This window comes from Scyliorhinus torazame, chromosome 8, assembly GCF_047496885.1.
Source record: "Scyliorhinus torazame isolate Kashiwa2021f chromosome 8, sScyTor2.1, whole genome shotgun sequence".
NCBI classification, from domain to species: domain Eukaryota; kingdom Metazoa; phylum Chordata; class Chondrichthyes; order Carcharhiniformes; family Scyliorhinidae; genus Scyliorhinus; species Scyliorhinus torazame.
In genome coordinates this window covers 58,419,684-58,439,128 of record NC_092714.1, presented here as the reverse complement: position 1 = coordinate 58,439,128, position 19,445 = coordinate 58,419,684, and the positions used below count along the sequence as shown (strand labels likewise).

The window sequence follows — 19,445 nt, the reverse complement described above, 5'->3', positions numbered from 1 at the left end:
CTCATGACCAGTTTGAAACTTAAACATAGTATACACAAGAAAGCTTTCAGCAAAATCATGCTTAGGTTTGTTATGTAAAATTACATTAACACATTTATAAACAGGAGTATTCCCTCCCCATGCTCCTGCCTGGAAATAATTCCTACAATTCAATCTTCACTACTAATTTTTGGGTTTAAAGGTGCATTGGCATGAGCAATACCCTGGATGCATTATTTGTTCTGAAATGCCTTTTAGCTGCCACTATATTTTAGGGAGTTCAGTAGCAAGAACATTCAAAGCGTAATATTCTGTTAAGAATTTTTAAAGTATAAATTTCCAGCAGTAAAAAAAATAGTAAATTTAGATGCCTCGCAAGCCTGAACAAGCAATAGTGCACATGGCCGCAATAATAACCTCAATAAATATTATAGGTGTGAAAACTCACATATAAGCATCTGTTCGTCACATCTGACATGTAGTTAACCTGAAGTGACAAGAAAATGACAGTACAGTATATATGTGTACATAAAAAAACATTTTGCTAAGATGACATGGTGGAAGGAGCTGACAAAAAAAAAAGAGATAGCTATAAATAAATGGGCCCTTGAAAATTGGAAATAAAACTAAATAAGCAATAGGGAAGTGACAAACAAACAAACGCAGTGCAAGTTACAAGGAATGTTTTCATCAATGCAAGCCGTGTAGCATGCACAGTTTGCAGCAAAATAAAAATCGCTCCTTTACATATATAAATTATTCTCTGCTAAGACTGCAATTTCTGCAATCACTAGAATAATGGGGATTTTTTGATGTGAAAATAGCAAAAGGCTTTATTTTCCTCAAGTACACTATGAATGTTTGTGTATCTAATATAGAGTCTGATCAACAAACGACCATAAAATGTTACAAACATGAACATCTTAAAACTGCTCCTCAAAGAAAACAAGACTTCCAATTTTTCAGGTCATAACACAGAACTTTCTACCAAGCTAAAACAAGCTTTTATTTGAATCAGAAGTACAATTTATAAGCCAACTATTAAAAGGAGCATATATAAAGGTAGTAGAATGTACTACTGAAGTGGTCCATTCTGGATAAACTGTGTAATTTGCATCCAAAACATGAATGGTGTTGTAAGGAGGCACTTATGCACAATGTAATTTAATATGATAATAAAAAAAGATACACCTACACAAGACAAATCACCTTTCCATGTAAAATAGCAAAGGTTCATGCCACTTCACTTTGCATCAAATATATTCCAATATTGCTCGCCTATTTCTTCATCAGGCAACTATAACAAATTATGTACATACAGCAGAGCCCAAGAGACACAGATTAATCATTCGGCACCATTTGATTCCTGTCACACATTCGATAATGCCCTGTTATCCTCAAGTAACTCATTTTGTAAGTGGGCAGAAGTTCAAATACTAACTTGGAATAAAGCTGGTCGACTATATCCTAGATTTCTGGGACTTTTTCTGAACAAAAAAATATAGTGTTATCCTAACTAAGACAACACACAATGATCACCTGATCTCTTTGACAAAATACCTTGGCCTGGAGTTTCCACCAGGGATAAAATTTGTCAAAGTGAATCGAGAATATTTCAGACACCACCAAGGCGAAGTAATGCTCAGGTTTCCGTGTTAACTCAGGAGCATCAATTGTATCCAAAATCTACTTTGCATCTGTGTAATCACCCAACCTAATTAAATATAATTCATTTGTGACTGCAAGCGGGGCAAGGAGGCCTCAAGAGGCCATGCTGGAATTGCCAGGAAATGAGCCATTGTTCAAATTTTTAAAAATAATTCATGATCTTTGCAGCAGCAAGGAAAACCTTTGGTTCAATTGACTGTCTGGCCAAGTGAATAACATTGGATTCATGTGATCATGGGTAGCTGTGCACCTGGGAATCTGCACGCAATGGGTTGAAACCCACTGTGGCAGAAATTCAACTCTCTTACCTGAAAATGTGGTCAGTTTTATATTCTGGCTCAGATCAAGAGAATGTTGAATTAGTGTAAAGGATCGCAGATACTTGGACGTAAAATAGCAAATCACTTATTCTGAAATCTTTTACGTTATATGAATTGATTCAATCCTGGTTACGTGTTTATCTGGGTGGAATTCCAAGCCCACTTGCTCTGCGGTCTCACTGCAATCCAGTTTTCATAAATAAAAGAAGGAAATAGGAATTGCAACATGGATGATTTTTTTCCAGTTGTAGAATGTTATACCTGGTGCAGCTGTCCCAGTAAGGCCTGAGCCTGTGCTGTTGTGAGTGGGCCTCCTGTTGGGATGGGCTGCCGCTGGAAATCCAGTCCATTTGTTTGGCCACCTGGAGGAGGAAGACCAAAACACAAGCACAAAGAGTGTAAAAATGTGAACAGAAAGCAGCTGAACAAGTGGTTTCCAAGCCAATGTAACTGCTAACTATTATCCAACACAGGTGTCATATTTTCTTTATAGTTAGGGATAAAAATACAATGCTGTTCCCGCTAAATCTATTGTGCTAACCACAATTACATGGTACAGTCATTAACATCCCATCATCCAATTACTCTTTGCACTTTCTTGAAAATAGTGCTAACTATAGTTTGACTCATAACCAACTTGAGCTATAATCAGACTGCACAACTTTATAAAGTGCCTTAAAATGTTGCTACTAACAAGACAAAAATGTACTGTATTGAAAGGTTAACGACCCAAAAGATCAACTTTTATTTTTCTTCAAAGGTGCTGCCTGACCTGCTGAGTATTTCCAGCATTTTCTGTTTATATTTCAAATTTCCAGCATCTGTATTATTTAGCTTTTGGAAGACAGAAATGTGAATGGTCATGAGCAAAGCAAGCACAAACTGTTAAAACAGTTACCTCATATCTTGGTGATCCATTAAGCAAAAATGTTTTTTAATGCATTTTTTTCTGTGCTACTGTCCTTCAGAGTGATTCAGTAGTTTATGCTACGCTGTTCGCTTTCTTTTTAAAAAAATTTCACATTTTACACACCAATCCCAGATCAAGCGGGTAGGCAAGCGTTTAGACATCTATCAAGAAACATTTTAACGTGACAGAATATAAACCGGGATGTTGCTAGGACAAAGCCATATCCCATCACTCCAGAACATGGTACACTGGAGCACAGATGTACCATTTCACTACCTTGTAATTTGTGCACCTGTGCAGCAATCCTCCAACTGTAAAGTCAAGGTGCAAATGCACATCAGTACCAGGGCATTCAAGATTTTTTTGAAATGATTTACAACAGAAGCACACATTTCTCAGTCAGCTGAATTATTCATTTTTTATTTTCCTCCATATCTCCTCAACTTCTTGATGAGGGATAAAATAGTATTTTTAACCACATGGTTTCATCTGCCTTATTTTCTCTTTTACCCACTCAACTGGTCTACAAAAACATGTAAATCTGAATAGATTTTACTCTATAACTTAATTTCTGTCAACAAATTCACCAGCAGAATCTTCTGCTGGCCTGATCAGTGAAAAAAAGTTCTTTACCTGGGGATGAATGAAATTGTACCAAAGTTAATCATGATGCCATCAGTAAATGTCTAATATTTTCACTATGAGCTGAGACAGCACACAGACAGTTAGGGAGATAAAAGCACTCAGAATATTCATGTGAGGGGGGCTGGACAAAAGCAAATGGAAGAGTGCACACAGCAGAGCACATGAAAAATGGAACAAGGCAGATGGCATGAAAGAGAACAATAGCATGGGAATGCATACACAGTGAAAAGGCACATGAAAAGATAAGTGAATACAGTGGAACAGGGAGCAAGTACTGTATACAAGAACCAAAGAGCACAAGCTACCAAACAAACATGAGAAATGGAGAATGAGAAAGTGCTCTATAAACTAAGTATTAGAAAGAAGCGAGTGAAAGGTGAGAAGAACGAAAGGAAAATAATAAAAATACACAAGCATAAGAGCAAGAGAATGCCAAAAGCTTGTGCATGAGAAACTGAGAGTCAAGGGAAAGAGCACTGAAGAAATTTTTTTTTTTTTTAATTTGCATTTATATAGAACTTGTCATGATGCCATAACATCCAAAAGCATTTACTTTTTAAAGTGTAATCGCTGTCATAATGTAGGAAGAGCTGACACATATGAAAGAGTAGATGCATGAATGAATGTAGGAAACAGGAGTGGAAAATGAAAGGGCAAAAGAGAAAGGCCAAGAAAAAAAATAGGGAAGGAGTGAATAAACATAAAAAAGCAGAACAAATACAAGACAAACAATTCAAGGTAAAAGAATTATGAGACAGCATACTTGAAAGACAACTTGATAGGAGAAAATAGAGGAAAGGAGGCACACATGGAGAGTGGACTAGAGAGTAGGGATGAGATTGAAGCCACCCCATCGGCGCAACCCCAGCTAACCTTTTTAGGCACTAAGGACAATTTTACCATGGCCAATCCACCTAACCTGCACATCTTTGGACTGTGGGAGGAAACCTGAGCACTCGGAAGAAACCCACGCAGACACGGGGAGAACATGCAGACTCCGCAGACAGTGAACCAAGCCGGGAATCGAACTTGGGACCCTGGAGCGGTGAGGCAACTGTGCTAACCACGGTGCTACCGCTTTAAGATCTGATGAATTGAACAAAGTCCATGATATGTATAGGATAACAAATAAATCAGTGAGTTTACTTTTGAAAAACACTTTGCAATCTCTACAAACGTCCCAAAAATGTCCATCTCTCTGCAGAATTAATATATTTTAAAATCAAAATCATTACATTTTTGCTTCAACATCCAGGAATTTCAAGTCATTACTCTTCACCTTCGGTTTGCAGAAAACATCAATAAAATAATTTGAAAACACGAGCCCTCAAATGACCATAAACAAACTTCTGCTTCTCAACCAATTATATAAGGAACAGGAGTGGGCCATTCAGTCACTGTCCCGCCCATTCAATGAGATCATGGCCAATCTGTGGCCTAACTCCAAATACCTGCATTTGCTCATGTGCCTTCATATCTTTGCTTAACAAATATTTAGCAATCTCAGATTTTAAATTAACAACTGTTCTAGCTTCAGCTGCTGTTTGTGGAAAAGAGTTCCAAACCTCTATATCACCCTGGCCGGGATTCTCCCCTACCCGGCGGGACGGGGGAATCCGGCGTAATGGAGTGGCGGAAAACACTCCGGCGTCGCGCCCCCCCAAAGGTGCGGAATTCTCCGCACCTTTAGGGGCCAAGCCCTCACCTTGAGGGGCTAGGCCCGCGCCGGAGTGATTTCCACCCCGCCGGCTGGCGGGAAAGGCCTTTGGGCGCCACGCCAGCTGGCGCCGAAAGGACTTCGCCGGGTGACACATGCGCGGGAGCATCAGCGGACGTTCACGACATCCCCGCGCATGTGCAGTGGAGGGGGTCTCTTCCGCCTCCGCCATTATGGAGACCATGGCGAAGGCGGAAGAAAAAGAGTGCCCCCACGGCAGAGGCCCGCCCGCCGATCGGTGGGCCCCGATCGCGGGCCAGGCCACCATGTGGGCACCCCCCCCGGGGCCAGATCGCCCCGCGCCCCCCCCCCCCCCCGGAGCCCGCCCAGTCTGCTCCCACCGGTACGGTAGGTGGTTCAATCCACGCCGGCTGGCCCAGGACTTTGGCCCATCGCGGACCGGAGAATCGCCGCGGGGAGCCCGCTGACCAGCGCAGCGCAATTCCCGCCCCCGCTGATTCTCTGGTGGCGGAGAATTCGGGACACGGCGGGGGCGGGTTTCACGCCAGCCCCTGGCGATTCTCCGACCCGGTGGGGGTCGGAGAATTGCGCCCCCTTTGTGTGAAGAAGTGCTTCCTAATATCTCTCCTGAACGATCGGTTTGTAATTTTTAGACTATGCCCCCTAGTTTTAGAACTCCAATCGGTGAAGATAGTTTATCTTTATCTACCAATTACACTTCAATATTGTCTAAAAGGGAGAATTTTACATTTACCACGTGCCTGAAAGATTGAACTGCTTTTTTGTCATAATAAGACACTGATGATTAATAATTGAAGAGGAATCCCAAAATCACACTGCTGCTCGCTACTGTGAATGCACCACTTTTCTCAGCTGCTTGCTTCAATTCGCAATAGAAATTACTTCCTCTGTTACTCTGCATGACAGCTGATCTTGAAAACTCATCCACATACCTCAGTAATTCAATGATGGAACAGTTGTAGGACCAAACAAGGTGGGCAAAAATGCAATCCCAGTTCCAATCATGATCAGTCACCTCCACAATTTCAGGAGCCTCTGCTTTGCTGATGGCAATGGAGTCGGCAACTTTAAAATCAATACAGTCTGCAGACTGAATTGGTTGCCTGTGCCAATGAGCCAAATACATGTTAAATGCACTACAATAATATATAACACTGTACACCAAAATGTTTGAGTTGTCACTAAACCTAAACTAATAATTCAGAGAACATTAAATTCAAATCACATCGTGTGGCAGTTTGTGGATTTGAATTAAGAGCAGATATTAGTAGAAGGGACCATGAAGTGGCCCAATTGCTGTAAAAACCCAACTGGTCTATTAATTCTCCTTTTGGGAAGCTAATCGGTCATCCTTAACTTTATCCAGCCAAGATGCAACTCCAATTCCACATTGATGTCATTGACTTTTATCTGCCCTCGGAACTGACCTAGCAGGACATATGGTTATGTCAAGTTGTTACAAAGAGGAACATATAAAGGAGGCACTAAATAGAACGCATCCCTCCACCGCGGTGTGTCATGGAGAGAAGGTGCAGACTCCGTACAGTCACCCATGCAGGAGTCGAACCTGGGACCTTGGCGCTGTGAAGCAACATTATTATAATGGCATTGCTCTCTCTTAAGGTTGTCTTTTCCTGCAGGCTGATGCTCTGCAACTTCAAAAATTAAAATCTTTTTAATAATCTAATAATCTTTTTTATTATTGTCACAAGTAGGTTTACATTAACACTGCAATGAAGGTACTGTGAAAATCCCCTAGTCGCCACACTCCAGCGCCTGTTCAGGTACACAGCGGGAGAATTCAGAATGTCCAATTCACTTAACATGAACATCTTTCGAGACTTGTGGAAGGAAACCGGAGCTCCCGGAGGAAACCCATGCAGACACGGGGATAACATCCGAACAGTCAGTGACCCTTGCGGGAATCGAACCTGGGACCCTGGCGCTGTGAAGCAACAGTGCCAATCACTGTGCTACCGTGCCGCCCATCTCCTATTGTGGTTTCAGACCAATTCACATCCAACAACCTGCTCTGAAAACTCTGCTCACGTTTTGACAGCTGTGACAAATTCCACCACCAGCAGCAAAGGTAATTCACAACATACTAAGACAATCAACAACATGCTAAGTTAAACAATGCACAACATTCTAAACTAAAATCAAATTTGCCCCATCTCCCAATGTTAATGTATCCTTTTAAAAATTCCAGAATTGCATCTTCACCAAAAGCTAATCAGTTCTTCCTTGGGCCATTTGCCGTGTACCACGTTTTGCTGCAATCTGTCCATTAGTTTTTGAGATGTATTTTGGGGATAGTCATATCGCAGCGATGATGAGCTGTGGTGGAGGGAGTGGATCTGATGGCTGGACATTGCCAAACTTCTTATGCTAATGTCTAGGCAAGTGAAGAACATCCCGTCATATTACTGTAGATGGTGGAGAGACTTTCGGGAGTCAGGTGAATATCTGCTCCAGAATACCAAGATATTATATTCGTCGATCTCGGTTACTGTGATTGGCACTGTTGCTTCACAGCGCCAGGGTCCCAGGTTCGATTCCCACAAGGGTCACTGTCTGTTCGGAGTCTGCATGGGAGCTCCGGTTTCCTCCCACAAGTCCCGAAAGAAGTGCATGTTAGGCGAATTGGACATTCTGAATTTTCCCGCTGTGTGCCGCACTGGCACTGGAGTGCGGTGACTAGGGGATTTGCACAGTAACTTCATTGCACTGTTAATGTAAACCTAGATAGATTATTAGATTATTAAATTTGAGCAGAGTTTTCAGAGCAGGTTGTTGGATGTGGATTGGTCTGAAACCACAGACAGACAGTAAAAAAAAGGCTGAAGCATTACTTCTGCCCACCTTCAGTGGTGGAGGTAATAAAACAGCGCAGACCGCATGGCGGCAGCTTTTAATTTGAATGTAACAAAGCTACACTATGCTGAATTGACCTGCAAACTCCTCCTCACTAACATCTCAGGACTGATGCTAAAGTTGGGAGAGCTGTCCACCAGACTAATTAAGCAACAGTCTGACATTGTCATACTAATAGAATCAAAACTGCCAGCCAATGGCCATCACCATCCCTGTGTATATCCTATGACACCAGTAAGCCCCAGTAAAACAGACGGCAATGAAAATCAGGGGGAAAACCCTCCAGTGACTGAGGTTATACCAAGCACAACCCAAGAGACCTGGATTACTGGAGGCCTACCATCTTATCCCCAGGTCTTTACTCCAGGAGTTCTTTAGGATGGAAACACAGGCCCAACCATCTTCAGCTGTCTCAATATTACCTTTATCATAATAGCAGGTCACAAGGTCAAATCTTCACTAATAATTGCAGTGTTCAACTCTATTCACAATTCCTCAAATAATGAGCAATCCATGCCCATATGAGAAGGATTTGGATGATATCTAGGCTTAGGCTGATATGGTACCACTAAAGCAACACAAGTGTTAGCCAATGCCAGTTCCAACAAGGGAGCTCAACCAGCTCACATGACAGAGTGCTGAGATCGCTATCCATTTTCATAATATTCTGCTTCTCTATTCCTACCGAAGTGACAAGGTTATATTTTCTCACATTATATTCTATTTGCCAAATTTTTGTTCACTCAGCTAAACTATCTCGGTCCCTTTGCAGATCTTTTGGCCGGAATCTTCTGCTTTGGAGTCTAGGTTTGGTGGCGGCGCAGAAGTGATTTCCGCTAAGATCAACCATGCACATTGTTCAGCTCATTAAATATCCATCCTCAAGGGGCAGCACAGTGATTAGCACTGCCATTTCACGGTGCCGAGGACCCGGGTTCAATCCTGGCCCTGGGTGGAGTTTGCACATTCTCCCAGTGTCTGCGTGGGTCTCACCTCCACAACCCAAAGATGTGCAGGGTAGGCAAATTGGCCACACTAATTGTTCCTTAATTGGAAGAAAAGAATTGGGTACTTCAAATTTGAAAAACAAAATTCATCCTCCAGTCGCTCACCAATTCTCACAGCGGGGGAGGCAGGAAGGCGCCGACTCTGCTCTAACTTCATGGAGTCGAAGGCCCAAACACCACATTTACAACGGCTCTCGGATAGCGCAGTTTTTTTCTTCCACCTTTCCTCAACCATCGCTCCATTCTTTCTGGGTCATCCTCCACACAACTTGCACTGCCACCACCTCGTCTCAAGCACAGGCTGCCACGGTACCTTTTAACCACTCTTTGTATCTTTTTAGCTTCCCATGCCAAAGGGCAACATTTACCTTTCGCCCCGTAAGAAAAACTGGAAATCCTCCCGCACACAAAAAGCCATGATAGAGATCAGCATAAGATTCATCACTATAAACAAAATCAGTTTCAGCTGTCTATTATCACCCAAAGATGGGAATTTCAAAACACAATTTTCCAATTTTAATTTTGCCAATGTTATGCTTGTTCGAACAATTTTCTCAACTTTGGGATTGATCATTTTAGTGCTTTATTCTAAAACATCAAAACTGGCATTGGGTCTGGTTTGTCTATCTAGCCAATTCAGCTATCCAATTAAACTTCAGAGTTCCTCTTTTTCCATTTCAGAAGACGCCATATCCTTTTGCGAGGCCCTACCACGAGTAACTGTTATGAGATTAAAATTCTCCAAGTAAGGCTGCTGATGTCGAGTGACATGCGAACCACTCTGCCCCATTTCTAACCCAATGCATTTGAATGCACCAGAGGCCTGATTTCAAATCTTTAAACTCCGTTCTAAACCCATTAATAAGTTTTCAAATTTGCTACTATCACCCCACAAAACATCATCTACATGCACCATGAAGGTGCCTGAAATATTCCCTCCATGGTGCCAATAAAACACTGCAGGGTCTGCTTTCAACTCAAAACAGCCCAATCTTTACAAACCAACCTCACTGAGAAACACCAAATTCTGGAAGCGTCATTCAATCAGTATACAAATTTACTTAGCTTCCAGAGTATCCAGTCGGTGTTTGGCGCCTCTTTCGGTGCCAAAGAAAATTTTCTCTTTGAAACTGATGTCCTTGTAAGAAAGCAACTTTAATATCTCTCGACGAAACTACAGAGTCGTGAACACAGCCCAGTCCAAACCACAAACCCACCTCCTATCCATTGACTCTGTCTACAGCTCCCGTTGCCTTGGGAAAGTGGGCAGCATAGTCAAAGACCCCTCCCACCCAGCTTATTCACTCTTCCAACTTCTGCCATTGGGCAGGGGATACAAAAGTCTGAGAACACGCACCAACAGATTCAAAAACAGCTTAGTCCCTGCTGTTACCAGACTCCTGAATGACCCTCTTATGGACTGATCTGATCTCTACACACATCTCCTCTACTGAGCAGTACTGCACTCCGGTATGCTTCATCCAATGCCTGTGTCTATGTATTTACATTGTGTATTTATGTATGACCTATTTTTTTTTTCATGTATGGAATGATGTCTGGGCTTTATGCAGAACAATTCTTTTCACTGTACTTCGGTACATATGACAATAAACAAATCCAATCCAATAATCTTCAAAATAAGCTTTCCTGCTGTAGGTGAATCTACCCTTACATCTTGGTCATCCAAGTTTTCTTCATAACTTTGTACTACCAGCCTGGCTTTGGCCTTACAAGTTCTATCAGGAAGTATCTTTTCTGTGTATTTTTTTTTTTTTTAATTCATTTACGGGATGTCAGCGCCGCTGGTCGGGCCAGCATTTATTGCCCATCCCTAGTTGCCCTTCAGAAGGTGGTGGAGAGTTGCCTTCTTGAACCTCTGCAGTCCTGGAGGTGTAGGTACAACCATTGTGCAGTCAGGGAGAGAGTTCCAGGATTTTGCCCCAGCGACAGTGAAGGAATGGCGATATATTTCCAAGTCAGGGTTGTGAGTGACTTGGAGGGGAACCTCCAAGTGGTGGGTTTCCCAGGTATCTGCTGCTCTTGTCCTTCTATATGGTAGTGGGTTTGGAAGGTGCTGTCTAAGGAACCGTGGTATGTTACTGCAGTGCATCTTGTAGATGGTACATACGGCTGCCACTGTTCGTCAGTGGTGGTGGAGGCTTTGAATATTTGTGGAAGGATGGGCAATCAAGCTTGATGGTGTTGAGCTTCTTGATTATTGTTGACGATGCACTCATCCGCTCAAGTGGAGAGAGTGTCCTGTTACACTCCTGACTTGTGCCTTGTAGATGATCGACATGCTTTTTGGGGGGGGGTTAGGAGGCAAGTTACTCGCTGTAGGATTCCTAACCTTTGACCTGCCCTGGTAGCCAGAGTATTAACATGGTTAGTCCAGTTCAGTTTCTGATCAATTGTAACCCCAGCATATCCATCTATGAGATAAAACTTGTCCCCTATCTGGGGCTTCTATGTCGACCCCAAATTCTTTCAAACTTTGCAGTTCTTCGGAGTTTTGCATCTTTTATTAATTCACCATCGAATTGGTTGGAAGCCACTAAGACCTCTCGATCGTATGGCCTTCTGCTCCTTTTAGCATTCCTAGACTGTGCCATATTTCTTGACCTTGCTATGCATGTTCACTGCCAGGCCAACTGTCCGAACTGATGCTATGTTTCTTTGCTCTCCATGTTTGTAGTTGATGGTAGGAATCCATGGGTCTAACCTCTCTCTTTATCTTGCACATTAACCAGTTTTTATAATTTCCGTTGGCCGTACCTGCTTGATCAACAATAGTTGCATCCTTCCACTGACTGGGTCCTTCTGGCATGTGTGCCACTTCAGCACCAACCTTTGGCAGTTGTCCTTTGGTATAATAAAGGCATTTTGCTAGACATCCATGCTATTAAAATGATTCCTTCCGGCGATTTTACAAGGAATCACTACTCTTTTCAGCAATTTAAGGGCATCATCCTCAAAATCTGAAACTTGTGCAATTTCCAAATTCCTCAACTTTGTTCCAATCTTTGTCACTCAGAGTCCAGATAACATCTCAACCAGTCTATTCCACATACTGTACATCCGCTGTCTAATACAGCACAACTGAAGGACTCTATGACCAGCACATTCATCACTGGACTGAAACTTCTTGTTACTAAGACAATGCCTTCTCTTTTTGCCAAAATCTCCCTCTTCAGAGTCTTCTGTCTTGTGTTTGGTTACAAACATTCTATTAAATCTCGGAGAAGAGTTTAATGCATAATGGAATTTTGAATCACACCTAAAACACCGACTGACCATGCCTGGGGCATTTCTGGGGTTCATTTTCTGTTGAAATTTTCCAATTTGTTGCTCCTGCCATAACTGTTAAAGGTGTTTCTATCCTCATTACTTTTAGTTGTAAATCTTCTTTCATATTGACACTTGCAGCCTATTTTTAGACCACCTCGCCACCCCATTAACATGGAGTCTTCCATAGTTTTTCTTATTCCCAATCGGCCCATTTGTGTCATGAAAGCTGCCGGGAAGGAATGTTTGCCCAGGGACATCTTTAGAGCCTCTGATGCTTGTTCTAGCAGGGTGCGCCTTTCTGCAGATTTAACTCCCCCATCAAAACCAGAAGCCTATCCATATTGGTGGATTCATATCTGTGTGAAGTGTGCACGTTCTCGCCGTGTCTGCATGGGTTTCCTCCGGGTGCTCCAGTTTCCTCCCACAGTTCAAAGATATGCAGGTTAGGAGGGGTTACAGGGATAGGGTGGGGTGTGGGCCTAGGTAGGGTGCTTTTTCAGAGGGTTGGTGTAGACCCGATGGACTGAATGGCCTCCTTCTGCACTGTAGAAATTCTGTGGTTGTAACATTAGCACAGTCCAGTAACCTGAAACACCAGCACAAATTGAGGAATTTCTAGATGGAATTTTTCAGCCTTGTTGTAGTCTGCTAAATTCCAGAATGTACTTTTCAATGGAAGTATTCTCCGACTTTCTAAATTTGTCAAAATCTGACCAAGCCTCATAAGCATGTAAGAAGTCAACCTTTTTTTAATCCATGAAAGTTTTTTTTATATATATGTTTTTTATTGGGTTATTGACAAAGTATATTTGCCGTTATGTACACAGGATATGATATATACAAGAGAAGGGCACACACACATAATCACAAAGGGAAAGCAAAGTAACAACACGAGAGAAATACAAAATCAATTATTTACACACATAAGTAGGCATCTGTTTGTGTGTGTGTGTGTGTGGGGATGGGGGGGCAGGGGGTAGATATACATTTGGGTGCCGGAGAGACAATTATGGAGGGCAATACTTGAATGGGTCTGGTTCTGGTGTAGGTGTTGTCCCTTGCTTCTCCCGGACGGATTTCGCTGCCGTTGTCGTCTCGTGCTCACTTCCGCTTCAGCCGCTCTCCAGTCTTCCGCCTGTATTCTCCTTTTTCTCTGATCCTGTGGATGCCAAGTTTGTTAACATTTCCCCCCCCCCCCGCCCCCCCCAGGCTCTCCTCTATTGTTCCCTGTCTCTTCTCTCTTCCCCCTTCCCCCCCCCCCCTTATCTCTCCCGCTTATGCTTTGGCTACTTTCCCCTGGTTCTTGGCTACCTGGCTATTCTTCTGCTTGTTTGTTGGCCACAAACAGGTCCCGGAATAATTGGTGAATGGCTCCCATCTGACCCTCAGATGGCAAATTTGATTTTCTCCATTTGGAGGGATTCCGAGAAGTCGGACAGCCAGTCAGCAGCTTTGGGTGGTGCTGCTGACTGCCAGCCAAACAGGATTCTACAGCGGGCGATCAGGGAGGCAAAGGCAAGGGCATCTGCCCTCCTCCCCAGGAATAGATCTGGCTGGTCTGAAACCCCGAAGACCACCACTTTCGGGCATGGCTCCACCCTCACCCCCACCACTTTGGACATTGCCTCGAAGAAGGCTGTCCAGTACTCCACAAGTCTGGTGCAAGACCAGAACATGTGGATGTGGTTGGCCGGGCCTCCTTGGCATCGTTCACATCTATCCTCAACCTCTGGGAAGAACCTACTCATACGAGTTCTTGTTAAGTGAGCTCTATGTGAATGAAATGAAAATTAAAATCGCTTATTGTCACAAGTAGGCTTCAAATGAAGTTACTGTGAAAAGCCCCTAGTCGCCACATTCCGGCGCCTGTTCGGGGAGGCTGTTACAGGAATTGAACCGTACTGCTGGCCTGCCTAGGTCTGCTTTCAAAGCCAGCGATTTAGTCCTGTGCTAAACAGCCCCTGTACCACTTTTAGTTGCGTCAGGCTGAGCCTTGAGCAAGTGGAGGTGGAGTTGACCCTATGCAGTGCTTCGCTCCAGAGTCCCCACCCTATTTCGATCCCCAGGTCCTCCTCCCATTTCATTCTTGTTGCGTCCAGTACGGTGGCGGCCCCTTCTACCAGTCTGTCATACATGTCGCTACAGTGTCCTTTATCGAGTATGCTTGCGTCCAGTAACTCTTCCAGTAATGTCTGTCGTGGCAGTTGTGGGTATGTCCTTGTTTCCTTTCGTAGGAAGTCTTTGAGTTGCAGGTACCTCAGCTCGTTCCCCCTGGCTAGCTGGAATTTCTCTGTCAGTTCGTCCATTGTTGCGATCCTGCCATCCGTATATAGGTCCCTGACTGTCAGTGTCCCTCCGTCCTGTCCCCACCAGCTGGTGTGAACCTATGGTTGTTGCAGATGGGACCTTTGTCCGACATTGTGGTCAGGCCGAATTGCTGCCGTAGTTGGTTCCAGGACTGAAGGGTGGCTATCACCACCGGGCTGCTGGAGTGTTTTTTGGGTGGGGATGGGAGTGCCGCCGTGGCGAGGGCCCGAAGAGAGGTCCCCCTGCAGGAGGCCTCCTCCGCGCACACCCATTCAGCTTCTGGATCCTTGATCCATTGCCTTATTCACTCGGCCGTTGCCGCCCAGTGATAGAATTGTAGGTTTGGGAGGGCGAGCCCCCTCCCTGGATTTTGTTTTTTGTAAGACCTTCTTTGGGATCCTAGCATTCTTGCCCCCCCCCGCGATACGAATGTCATGATTAGTTTGTCCAGTGTTTTGAAAAAGGCCGAGGGGATGTAGATCAGGATGGATCTGAATAGGAAGAGGTACCTGGGCAGCACGTTCATTTTGATCGTCTGGACTCTCCCCGCGAAGGAGAGTGGGAGGGTGTTCCATCTTTGCAGGTCCTTTTTAAACTTCCTCTGTCAGACTGGTGAGGTTCCATTCGTGGATTCCTTTCCAGTCATGGGCTATTTGGATCCCCAGGTAGCGGAATTTGTGTCGGGCTTGTTTAAGTGGCAGTCCCATTAGTGCTGCCCCGCCTACTTGTGGGTGCACCGGGAAGATCTCGCTTTTGCTCATGTTGAATTTGTAGCCCGAGAAAGCGCCAAACTCTTTCAGGAGTACGATGACTCCATCCATGCTGCTTTGTGGGTCCGAAATGTATAGGAGCAGGTCACTGCATAGAGTGAGACTCTGTGCTCTCTGCCGCCCCTTTGGATCCTTTATCCATGAAAGTTGGGGCTGGTCTAGCACACTGGGCTAAATCGCTGGCTTTTAAAGCAGACCAAGGGAGGCCAGCGGCACGGTTCAATTCCCGTACCAGCCTCCCCGAACAGGCGCCGGAATGTGGCGACTAGGGGCGTTTCACAGTAACTTCATTGAAGCCTACTTGTGACAATAAGCGATTTTCATTTCATTTTTTTCACTAATAATGTATCCAAACCTTCAACGGAGTTTAAATGCTCCAGCTCCAATTCAGAAAATACCTTGGGCTGGATTCTCCCAAAATGAGACTAGGTCCCCACGCCAGCGTAAAAATGATGGAGTCTCACTCCCAAAATTCCTTGAAAAAGTTGACCAAATTCAATGCGATGCAGGGGGCTAGCAGGGACCCGGAGTAAATCTCACAGCTTTCGCTGCGGATAGGGGCCCCCACCCTTTTGGTTTGGAATGCGCGCACAGTGGCGGCCTCGCCAAGCTCCATGGCGGACTCGGACCCCGAAGCCAGACAGTAAAATGAGATGACCCACCCCCCGAGCATCTAACTGTGCGGATCTAATCCCCGGCCGCCTTAAAAGACACGCCGATTTTTGGTGCCGGAGAATCGCCGAACAGATGGCCCGGACCGATTAGGATGTGAAAGTGGATTCTCCGCCCCTGCACCGGGCGCAATTTCAGCGCAGGGCTGCGGAGAATCCAGCCCCTTGCATCTTATTATGCTTTGTACGGTAACAAAAGCACCATGGCCATTCCTTATCTTTTCTTGGACAAGGACGTAACCCACGTCCACATGGTAACTTCATTCTTCCATTGTTATAGGGTTGACATTCATAACAGTGGGTAGTCACACCCCGATATTTTACACTTGGATTCGGCCATTTGTTTCCCAAGTTAGTCTAAATTCGTGAAGTTTGGAATTCAGATTACATTTTTTTGTCCGAAGAAATTGTAGGGTGTAATCGGTCTTGTTTTTTTTACTCACAACCACTATGCATCCTCTGCCACCATTGTTAGGTTTCAACGGTAATACTGCAATAAGCACTGGAAAGCAAGTCTTGACTTCTTTGATTACAAATTTGCTGTGCCCGATCACTTCTCCATCAACACCAGTGTCACCTGGAACCCCTTTATATATATATATATATATATATATATATATAGGTGTGTGTGTGTGTGCAGTCTATCAAACAATAAACGTGCGTATATTAAACAATTAAAACTTCAATTTTAACTTGAGCACTGGGGAGCAAACTCTTTCCTAACATTACGTTTTTTGCACCCTTTTACCTTTTGATTTCCTAATTTTCTTGGGATGTTTTAGATCTTTTTTCTTACAGTCAACACAAACTTGTTCAATGCTTCTGCCATTTCCTTGTTTCCCATTGTTAATTCCCTAATCTCAACCCTGATAGACCATCACACACTTTAGTTACTCTTTTCCTTTTTATATGATTGTAGAAACTCTTACTGCCTGTTTTAATATTTCTAGCTAGCTTTCTCTCATACCCTAATTTCTACCTGCTGGTTAGTGTTTTAGCCATTCTTTACTAGTTTCTTAAAATTTGTCCAATCTTCTTACCTACCACTAATATTCACAGTATTGTACATGTTTTCTTTCAATTTAATACTATCTTTAATTTCCTTACAGTTAAGACACAGGTGGTTCATCTGTTTCATGGGAGTCTTTCTATCTCAATAAAATATATGGCGTTTTAAATTGTGTGCTATGTTTTGGTATTAATTTGGAACTCCACATTTAGAGAGTCAATGATACAAACTTCAATTTAAAGCCAAAAGTAGTGAATTTTACATGACAGGAAGCATGCAATATATTCCAAGAGCTCTGTTAAAATCATTCAATACTGAAACAATTACAAGAACAGAGTTCCAACCTGTGCTCCCTTCACTGCCATCCAAGGAAGGCTTGATAGACTCTGACGGATTGCTCATTCTCGATTCTGTGTAAAACAGAAAAGAGGGAGGAAAAAATAAAAACAATTTTGATCAGTTATTCGTAGCATACTTTTTTCTCTCCCTAGTTACCTATATAATTCAGGAAGAAGTCATTTAATTGGAATAATATATTATACTATTGATTGAATGCTAACATATAAACCATTCTACTTGAACACTAAATGTATGAGCCTTTGCCTTGCAACTTATTATTGAAGAAATAGCAAATGAAGGGGCGGGGCCATGTTAAATTGTCCAAAGGTTAGGTGGGATTGCGGGAACAGGGCAGGGGAGTGGGCCTGAGTAGGATGCTCTTTCAAAGGGTCGATGCAGACTTGATGGGCTCAATGGCCTCCTTCTGCAATGTAGGTATTCTATTACAATGCATTCGGCTTAACAAAATTTACGGTAGAAAACGTGAGAACTCTAAGTTTAGCAAAATTACAACACCCATCTAACAACTTTACATTACTTAAAACTGCTCAGATAGCCCAAAGACAGAATCACAACAGGTCTCTGATCCTACCATTGGATAAAAAAGCCAGTTTCAGTAATGTTAGCACTGGAGGTATTGCACAAGCATCACTCTTTTTTGGCTGAACAAATAGCATGTAAACAGTATTTCGAGTAAGGCAAGCTCTTTTCACAAGTGATTCTATTCTATCATTCTTCCCATAATGTAAATACAGTTTCTAAAAGCAGAACCAAGTCTATTTGTATTAATCTTGTGTAAAATTTCAATTGTTCATCATGGACAAAATAAACATTTTAGCAAGAGAAATCAAAGAAAAAGTCTCTTCCTTGAGCTCGCTTCTTGTATCACATTAAAGTTCATTCTAGACTTCTTTTATAAAAAAAAGACGCAATTACACTCATCCTCTTTCAATCAGATCGCAAGTAAACCTTGAACAAGAATTTCACACATCAAAAATTCAACTGCTTTCATTTTCTTTTTAACAAGCTGTCCAGAGATTAGCTTAAGGACTTATACAATTATTAAAATATATACAACATAATCAAATTACACTTCGTCCACTCCAAGCAGTTGCTTGGCCAAGGACATAGCATTTGGGATGTGGCATTCTAACAAAGGTAAAATGTTTCATTGCAAAAGAGCAAATCAATTTCTTAAAATGTTTCTAAGTTTTTCTGGTTTACAGGAAAAACCAAACCATTCTCATATGCTCGATCATCAATTCCAAATATATATAGCTGCATGAAGAAACCATCTAAGAACCAGCAAGAGATTTATTTTTGTTTGAGAAAATCAGAATGCTACGTTTCTAGTTAAATGCAAAAAATCTTGAAAAACAAGGATTACTAAGTCACTCAACCCTCACCAGTATGATTCTACTCCACTTCTTATTTCCCAGAAAACATACGGAGACAGAGAAGATACAGAAGCTTCTTCCAAAAGGAGAAAAGCTTGTGCAAAATTATGGTTCTGCTCTATGGACCCAAGTGCATGGGTTCAACTGTGGTAGTTCAAGATGTTAAGTTAAATGTACAATTTTTCCAACCACGAACATGCAGATTTGATGAAGGGCGCTAGTCTCTTCAGATAATTCAAGAGGTCTAAACTAAAACGGTTCTTTTACTGTATAGCTAATTGATTGACAAAGTATCCTCATCAAATAGAAGAAAACACTGATGTACTCTGGAATTTAGGCACTTAAATCGTAATACAATTAAGCAGAGTTATGTGCCCCATATCAACCAAGCCTGTATGTTGTCCAGTTTCTGCCTTGTGTGGGCAAAGACTGATTCATAATCTGAAGAGCAGTTAAGCCGAGTTTTGTGCCCCTCATCAACAAAGCCTTAATGTTGTCCAGTTTCTGCTGTATGTGGGCAAATACTGCTTCATAATGTGAAGAGCTTTGCATGAAACTGAAC

At 42.9% G+C, this 19,445-nt stretch overlaps 1 protein-coding gene across 5 annotated transcripts in view; it reads right to left on the bottom strand.

Moving 5' to 3' along the window:
- Nucleotides 1-19,445, bottom strand: part of LOC140427869 (POU domain, class 2, transcription factor 1-like) — a 329,760-nt gene that overhangs the window by 183,979 nt on the left and 126,336 nt on the right. For 2 of the 5 annotated variants that reach the window (XM_072513676.1, XM_072513680.1), the window contains exons 2-4: nucleotides 17,492-17,557; nucleotides 2,229-2,329; nucleotides 428-466 (exon numbers count right to left, since the gene is read on the bottom strand). In XM_072513676.1, the coding sequence (XP_072369777.1) occupies nucleotides 428-466; nucleotides 2,229-2,329; nucleotides 17,492-17,557 (206 nt within the window). The remainder of the gene's footprint in view (nucleotides 1-427; nucleotides 467-2,228; nucleotides 2,330-17,491; nucleotides 17,558-19,445) is intronic. The other 3 variants (XM_072513677.1, XM_072513678.1, XM_072513679.1) reach the window with 3 other exon arrangements.